General features: G+C 49.6%; 1 protein-coding gene across 2 annotated transcripts; it reads right to left on the bottom strand.

Moving 5' to 3' along the window:
- Positions 1-143: 143 nt before the first annotated feature.
- On the bottom strand, positions 144-1730 carry LOC116886784 (CAMPATH-1 antigen). Of its 2 annotated transcripts, XM_032888233.1 has the most exons (3): positions 1616-1666; positions 557-589; positions 144-499 (listed from the first exon to the last, which is right to left on the bottom strand). In XM_032888233.1, exons 1-3 carry the CDS (start codon positions 1664-1666, stop codon positions 347-349), a joined length of 237 nt encoding a protein of 78 aa, XP_032744124.1. In that variant the 3' UTR covers positions 144-346. The 2 variants fall into 2 exon arrangements, with proteins under 2 accessions (XP_032744124.1, XP_032744123.1); XM_032888232.1 differs by having other exon boundaries at positions 144-589; positions 1616-1730.
- Positions 1731-8607: the final 6877 nt, after the last annotated feature.

The following is an 8607-nucleotide window of genomic DNA, read 5'->3' as shown; positions in this document are numbered from 1 at the left end:
GCGGGGTGGGCACCTGCCTGAACCTGGGGTGGGTGGGGCTTCAGAGTCCCGGATAGTGCTAGGTAGTGCGGGCTTCATCGTTCCTAATTCTGCTGCATGGGTGACTCCTGGGGCCAGCGATGTGCAGTGATCACACATGGGGCCCCATCTAAGTAAGCATAACTTTATTGTGCCCCAGCTGGGTGTCACGTCCCCAGTACCTCAACGTTCTGGCTATGGGCTGTCAACTTGAACCTCCTTGGATCTCTGGTATCAACCCTTCCCAGGGACTGGGTCGGGGTGTCTTTTGCTACTGGTAGTGGCAGCGGTGTAAGGAGCATAGGGCCTTAGAAGCAATGCCTTCCCCTCAGCTGAGGTAGAAGAGGCACATTAAGGTGTTGGCAAAGAAGAGAAAAGTGCAGGCCCCCACATCGGTGATGGATGAGGCCCCAGCCTTGGGGGCTTTCCCAGGGGTTTTTCTGACAGCGGTGGTGGTTTTGGTGGCAGTGGCGGCGGCAGCCTTGGTGGTGGCGGCGGCGGCAGCCGTGGCGGCTTTGTTGGCAGGGGTAACAGCAGCAGTACTGTTTTGTCCCAAGATTCCTGTTTGTATCTGCAAGAGAAGTGTGGTGCTCAGTAGGACTCGAATCTCCTGATGAGAATTCCTCGGTTGCCTTCCTTCAACTCTGGGCTCCCATAAAAGCTGCCACAGGCCCTGTTGGGATGCCTGGCTTCCTGCCTCGTCACAGGTAGCGGGAAGGCATCCCCAGTGTTTGTCATACTTCTACCCCAAAGAAACTTCCTGTCACCTTTCAGGCTACCAGATCCTCCAGCACAGAGGGAAACAGAAACCCGAGTACGGGCTTCCCCTCCCAGAGCCTGGATTTCCTCATCTCCTGATGATTAGAGTCCATCGTGTCGGAGAGTGTCACACGTGATGGGCCTGAACAAGGCCCCTGGCCGAGGGTGGGTGGGAGGGCTGATGGGAATGGCAGGCGACAAGTTGTCCTTGATGCTTGATCGAGCAGTAACTGCTCTTGATGGGAATCAAACTAGTTTTGGTGGCCATCAGCCTGCCTTTGATGCGTGGTCTAGATGTTCTTGATCAGGAACTCGATGGCTCCATTCCCTGTAATTAATCAGGCCCCTCTGTGTACACAGTGCCTCAAAGGTTGCCTCCTGGAGTGGCAGTTGATTTACAGAGTGTATGGGAGACTTCTGTCTCTGCATTCCCACACACCCATGATTCACTATGGCAGGGGCAGGGGCCCCTCTGTTCCCTGTGTTAGACCTCTCTCCAGCCCTCTCAAAAGGACCGTTTGTGTGGCTCTCCTCAGCAGGGCTTCCACTCCTTGCTTCCTGATCCAGAATTGCACAGAACCCTTTGAGCACCTTCACGTCCCTGACACCCTGTGAGGTTTGCCCATGTGGGAACACAGGTCTCTCTGAGGCCAGTCAGATAGTACCTAAAGGATTAGAAACCCAACCGTATAGGCCCTCCTAGATCCTGGGTTTCTGTTGGTGACCATCTATCTCTGTACTTGTGGCAGAAGGCAGGTTCCCCCCTGCATTCCCTCCCTGGCTAGACCATCAGGCTGGGACTTGGTGGTGGCTGCAGGGCTCTAAGGACTGTCCTTACCTGGACCACAACCAGGAGACTGGCGGTGAGGAGGAGGAGGAAGGTGTTCATCCTGGATCTTCTTGGGCTCTGTAGCAGCTTTGAGAGACGAGTTCAGGGCAGTCTGCAGGCCACTTTGAACCGGGCTGCTTTTGAACTAGGAGGCAAAATAGATAGGGAGGGGTGGAGGGAGGGAGGAGGGCCTAGGGGCGGGGAAGGGAGCGTCCATCTTTCAAACCTGGGGGTGGATGAGACTAGCCATGAGACCTGTAGATGGATTGTGAATTCTCAGAAGCACCTGCAGGATGTTTTCCAAGGTTTGAAGCCACGTGTCCTGGGCAAAGACTCTTGTTTTCAGGATTTGGTCACTCAGACCTCAAGTCTGACGCTGAATGTGTGAGTCTTTAACATCCCCCTCCAAAAAAGAAGAAGGCAGCTGCTGGAGGATCTGCTGTAGTGATGATCCTTATTTTTATCTGTGTATTTTGAGACATGGTCTATGTCACTATGGCTCAGTTTAAATGCAGGATCCTCCTGTCTCAGCCTCTGAATTCTGGAATTGCAGGCCTATGCCACCCTGCTGACTAATGACTTACTTTAAAAAGAGCCAACAAGGGACTGGGGAGATGACTCAGTGGTTAAGAGTCCTGGTTGCTCTTCCAGAGGATACAGGTTCAATCCCTGGCACCCACATGAAGGCTCACAATTGTCTGTGATTCCAGTTCCAAGCAGTCTAACACTCTCACACAGGCACACATGCAGGCAAAACACCAATGTACATAGAATAAAAAAATTATTTTAAAAAAAGGAGGGGTTGGGGATTTAGCTCAGTGGTAGAGCACTTGCCTAGCAACCGCAAAGCCCTGGGTTCGGTCCCCAGCTCCGGAAAAAAAGAAAAAAAAAAGTCATAAAAAAAAAGGGTGCTAGCTCTTGGGAGACAGAAGCAGGTTGATCTCTATGAGTCTGAGGCTAGCCTGGTCTACATAAGATAGAACTACATAGTAAGATTCTGGCTCAAAACAAAAATAAACCAAAACAACTTAAAAAAAAAATCCCTGTATATTGATAATACCCAACTCTAACAACTATTACATAAATGGAAGATGTGTTTTGTCTTAAGGATTGAGTTCCTGTAATCCTAGATCTCAGGGTAGAGCAGCAGGAGGGATGAAGGACAGCTAAGTCTATATGGTGACTTTGAGGCCAGCCTAGGCTACCTGGGACTCTGTCTGAAAACACATAGGCATGCAAATGATCGGACAAGAGAAGGAGACTAAGAAAGTGGGGGGTGTGGGGTTCATAATAAAATGGTGCTGTCATTGGTTCTACGGAGGCTCAGGGCCACTGAGACCCAGGAATAGGTAGCAAGATTGGATTAGTTTTGGGTCAGGCCCCATTTCCTCTGGTCCTCAGGCTCTTTATTCAAGTGAATTATTTTTGAAAAAATAAATCTTTAAAAATGTGTGAGTATATATTTATCTGCATATATTTAAGTGCATATATACATATATATACATATATATATATATATATATATATATATATATATATATATATACCTGCGTGCACCATGTGCGTGCCTGGTGCCTCTCAAGGTCAGAAGAGGGTATCGTGTGCCCCAGAACTGGAGATACAGTTGTTCGTAGGCCATGTCAATCTACCCCAGCTCCTTTGCAAGAGTGGCAAGCGCTCCTAACCACTGAGCCATCTCTCCGGCCCCTTGCAGAAATCTCTTAAGACTTCATGTTTTGGGATTTGGGTGAAGAAGTGTCATCCTACTCAGGGAGGGCTGAAAGGGACTATTGGGAGGACAAGCTGTGGGCAGAGCTATGGGAGAGTCCCCAGAACTGTTTGGCCAGTGCCCTAACTTATACAGAACTGTGGTCACAGCGACACTGGCCAATAGTTATCTCTGTTTGACTGATGAAAAAAAAAAAAACAAAAAACAAAAAAAACTACTCATCCAGTTAACAACCAATGGAGTCATTTGAACTTGAATCCAGGTCCCCCTGACGTCACAGCCACTTCCGGAGCTGCTCTCGAATACCCTGATCCAGTCCGGGCTGTTATTGTTTCTGTTCTCTTTAATGTGGTGCCTCACACATCGAGGCAAGTACTCTCCAGGCCCCGATTAAATCTCGACTCCCTCTCCTCCTTTCTTGCTCGGCAGCCCAGCCCCTGCCTCAGCCTTTCTCCCTGGCTCAGTCCCTGTGCTGTCTTGTTTGCACGCCCGATGGTAAAGGGGACTCCCCCGGCCTCTCTCACATGGTTCAGGACTTTTGTCACAAGCCTAGGTAAAACCTGAGGGGGCCTTGGGGGCCTTGAACTCCAGAGATAAAGCTGAGAAAGACAAGAAGTGAAAGTCTGGTCTAGGGGAGGAGGAGGAGGATTGAGGGGTGGGGGAAGTGACAGCCCCTCCCATGGCTCATCTTGGCTGTTTCATGCTCAGAACTCTACTGTCTCAGCTGCTAAACCTGGGAGAGGGTGCCTGGGGGACAGGGGAGCTGCAGGGGGCAGGAAGCCCATGCTGAAGCTCAAGATTGCACTACTGGACAATAATCTCCCTCCTGGGGAAGAAGCTAGAAAGGGTGAGCCCCAGAGCTGGCCCTGTGGTAATTTACTTCCTGCTGGGAATGTGTGCGATGGCTTAAACTTCTCTTATTATTTAAAAAAAATATAGTGCATACATGTGTGTGTGTGGTCATGCTATCCAGAAAAGGGTGTCAGATCCCCTGGGATCGGAGCTACATAAGGTTGTGAACTGCCAGAAATGGATGCTGGGATCCGAACTCAGGTCCTCTGGAAGAGCAGCAAGCGCTCCTAACCACTGAGCCGTCTCCCTAGCCTAGATGTGAACTTTTTGTTTAAAGTATCAGTGTGGGGCACAAACATGCCACTGTGTGCGGGCTGGAGGACAACTTTCAGGAGTCGGTTCATTCCGTCCTCAGGATGGGTCCTGAAGATTGAACTGAGTGATCGATTGGCTGCAGGCTCTTCTAACCATTCCCCAGTCCACCAACCCCTTAGGCTTAATTTTATTTATGTACTTTTCCAGCACTGGACATTGAACCCACGACTGCACACTAAGCAATATTATTTTGCAAATTCCTTAAAGTTTCCTTTTTGGATCCTGAGGTGTGAGGTGTATAGTGGGGGATAAGTGGGGAGGGGCATGAGGATGCTAGGAACATCTTTAAGGCATCGGACACGAAGAGATGTCTGTTGTGTCTGCCCATACCCAAGAAGAGAAATAGGGCTTCAAGCCTTTGCCTCTCTCGGTCTCTGAGCAGCTACATTCTGTCTTGATAGCATCTGAGTAGGCAGAAGCCTGGTTGTGGAACTGAGAGGGCTCTGAGAAAGTCCCATTTGACAGATGGGAAAACTGAGGGCAAGTCAGAGGCAATACTAGAACTACAGGCTAGACTTACCAATGGCTGTGCTCCACTGGACACTTTCGCTATGCCTGCTTCCCTAGCTCTGACAAAGCAGGAGTCTGTCCACACGTCCCACGCCTCTCCTCCAAAATTGAGACCAACTTCCTCAGCGTGATGGTCAACTCCCCCATCTCCTGCCAGCCTTCTTCCTTAGCACCAGACCTCATTTGGTAGCATCGTCTGCCACCCAGCGCACACCACTTCCTAGCCGGCTCTCACCCACACTTGCCTGGCTGCCTCAGGCTCTCTGACACCTCTGCTCTTTCCCAGCGCTCACACCCAAAGCCCTTCCCCAGAGACACTTTCCACTTCCTCTGTGAAACTCTCTCCAAGAGGGAGGTGATCTTCCATCTTTGAGTGTCCCGTTGGCCCCTCTGAGGATGACTGTGTTTCCTGAGCTGGTGTGTTACAGGAAGCAAAGGCTTGGCTTTCCTGCCCAGCCACACATAATTCCAGGTGTGGTGGTGTAGCCTTGTAATCCCAGCACTGGGGAGGATTACAGGTTCAAGATCATCCTTGACTACATAGTGAGTTTGAGACCAGACTGAGCTACATGAGACCTTGTCTCAAACAAAACAAAACAATACAAAATCGTACCTTCTTTTGTGACCTGACTGAGAACTTGTCATCTCTCCAACCCAGTAGAGGGTTGAACATGGGACCAACAGGTGTCAGGGACCATAAAAAAGTGACTGAAGGTTAAGGTGTCCACTTTCACCCCAACGCCACGCCTTGGCACTGAGTGGTCTGGTAACTATGGGCAACCCCTGGCTTTACACTGAGGAGTTGCCAGTGCAGAAAGAAATTCTCAGGCTGAAAGAAGAGGTCTGCATCGGGGCCGCTTTGATCCTAAAAGCATTGTCTCTTCCAGAAGGGGTGCCTAAGAAACTGAATGGAGCTGGGTAGTGCCAGAAACCACAGAGATGATCGTCCCATAGGATCCAAACGATGAACTCCTGAGTGCGACTTCTGAGCACCTCCCCTGGAATAGTCAAAGGCACCCAGGACAAGAGAGCTGAACGTTAGAGAGCAGAACCAAAAGGAGATGCGAGAGCCGAGAAACCCAGGATTAGAAGAGCACTGAGGACAGGGTGGACCTCGGATTGGATGCAACTGAAGAGAAAATTAGTGCCACGAAAGGCAGATCATCAGGACATAAATATTTCACTTTTCAAGTACCTGCTGTGTGCCTGGTACTCATTTTTGTTTGGGCTCTGGGGATAAAGCAGGGAGCAGAAAGATGAGGTCTCCACTCATGGTTTAGACGTTCAAATGGGGGAAGACGAAAAAGACTGCCATTTTCACTTTTCCATAAACACTGAGGAAGTGGACATCTGAGAAAAGAGAAATGGAGAAAGGGATGCAGACCAGTGGTCAGGACAGGCCACTCAGGGGAAGTGTTCATACTGAGACTCGGAGGAGAAGGTGTAGACACACAAACACCTTACATTGCTACCCGCCCAATTGCACAGTATTCTCTCTCCTCTCCTGAGCCTCTCCTTCTCCCCCAACCCTTGTTTGAGACAGAGTCTTACCATGAGCCCAGGCTACCCCTAAACTTGTGATCTTTCCACTGTTGCCTCTGAGGCTGAGTGCTGGGCTTAGAGCCATATGACTTACATGACAGGCCGTGGAGCACAGCTGCCCCAGGGCCTATCACGGCCCCCACAGAGTGAATATTCCTTATGTACTTGTTCCATGATGAACTGGGATAAAGCAGGGGAGGGGACGAGGTAGAGGTATTGCACACCACTTCCAGTGTGATTATGTGATCCACTCTAAGACTTTTATTGTCACTGAGAGAGGTGTGATTTAATAGCACCATAGAGCACTCAAGTTACATCTTTGTTGTTGCTGCTGTTTTTGAGACATGATCTCTCTCTGGTGGTGAGACTAGCCTGGAACTTACAATGTAGCTCAGGCTGGCCCCAATCCATCCATCCATCCATCCATCCATGCATACATACATACATACATACATACATACATACATACATACATACATTCATCCACCCATCCATACATCCATTCAACCATCCATCCTTCCTTCCATCCATCCATCCACCCACCCACCCATCCATTCAACCATCCATCCATTCATCCATCCCTTTGCTCACTTACACTTCCAATGTATTGATACTTACCAGCCTGAGCAAGATAAACGAGAGGGGACCCTCCCCTTGAGGACTTCATAGGCCTGTATAGGGCAGGGTGTCTGTGGATCACAGAACTGGATGGGAAGGTCACCATGGCATCAGGCTGTAGAGTAGAGTATAACTCTGCTTAAGAGCAGGGAGAAAGCCCAGAGCCAGTTTCCAGGAGAACAGGCATCTGAGCTAGGGTTTGAAGGAGAAGCAGTGGGAAGTGTTCCAGAAAAAAACCGAACCCTTGGGAAGGAGCATGCTGCTTCCGGAACACGAGGAGGTTGGAGAGCAGGCCTTAGACTATAAAGGCCTCAAATAGCATCATAAGCTGGGGGTGACAGGTCTTCATCAGAGGTGGTGGCTGCAGCGGTGGCAAAGAGGGAAGAGGACTAGAGAGAGGTAGATTGTATTCTCAGGGACTCCATGGGCTTGGAAGACTCCTTCTCTCTGCTCCCTTCCTCCTGGAGCTGCTAGAGCTCAACACTCTCCCTAGCCCCAAAGGAGCCATACCTCCTAAGCCTCACTTCAGGAAATGACCTAAAAGTCAAGTGGATTCTGTTCACCCAAGAACAGAAACCCAGGCACTGGATGGGGTAAAGAGGCAGGCAGTGGAGCTCCATCCCAGAAGTGAAGAGGGAGTCCTGGGTAGTGGGGAAGTTATGCAGACCCATCTCCGAGGTCTCCTAGCATCTAAGGCTTATTTGAGGTTGGAGACTCAGAGAGATTTCCAGAGTCTCTAAGACGGTGCACCGAGTGGCAAGGGCTGGGAAGGTAACTCTGAGGAGAGTTTAGCAGGGGTTCTCAACCTTCCAATGCTGTTACCCTTTCAGCCAGTTCCTCATGAAGTGAACCCCAACCATAAATGTATTTTGTTGCTACTTAATAACCATAATTTTACTACCATTGGATATGCAGGATATCTGGTATGGGTCCCCAAATGGGGTCACAAGCCACAGGTTGAGAACCCCTGGATTAGAGTCTTTTTTTTTTTTCTCCTCAAGGCAGGGTTTCTCTCTGTAGCCCTGGCTGTCCTGGAGCTCACTCTGTAGACCAGGCTGGCTTTGAACTCACAGATCTCCCTGCCTCTGCCTCCTGAGTGCTGGGATTAGAGGTGAGTGCCACCACCGCCACCAGGCAAGAAATGTTTTTGAAAACAACTGTAGAGGTGTTTGATAAATACGTTACATTAACCTCTTAATCATCCCAGCAACCCTGTCAGGTAGGCCTTGTTTTCATTTTACAAGATGTAAGTGTACTCCAGGTGACATTGTCTGTACTGGTGGGACACGGTGCATGGTCCCAACTAAACCATCTCTAGTTACTTTGGTGCTGTTAGTGTAATTTTATTTTTTAGTTAATATTTATTTGGTAACTTATCTCGTGTGTGCATCTGGGCAGTGCCTGTGGGGAAGTCAGAAGGCAGACCCTGGAGCCG

The sequence above is a fragment of the Rattus rattus genome, chromosome 1 (genome assembly GCF_011064425.1).
Source record: "Rattus rattus isolate New Zealand chromosome 1, Rrattus_CSIRO_v1, whole genome shotgun sequence".
NCBI lineage: Eukaryota > Metazoa > Chordata > Mammalia > Rodentia > Muridae > Rattus > Rattus rattus.
The sequence above is the reverse complement of the archived record's forward strand: the minus strand, read 5'-3'. Positions and strand labels throughout refer to the sequence as shown.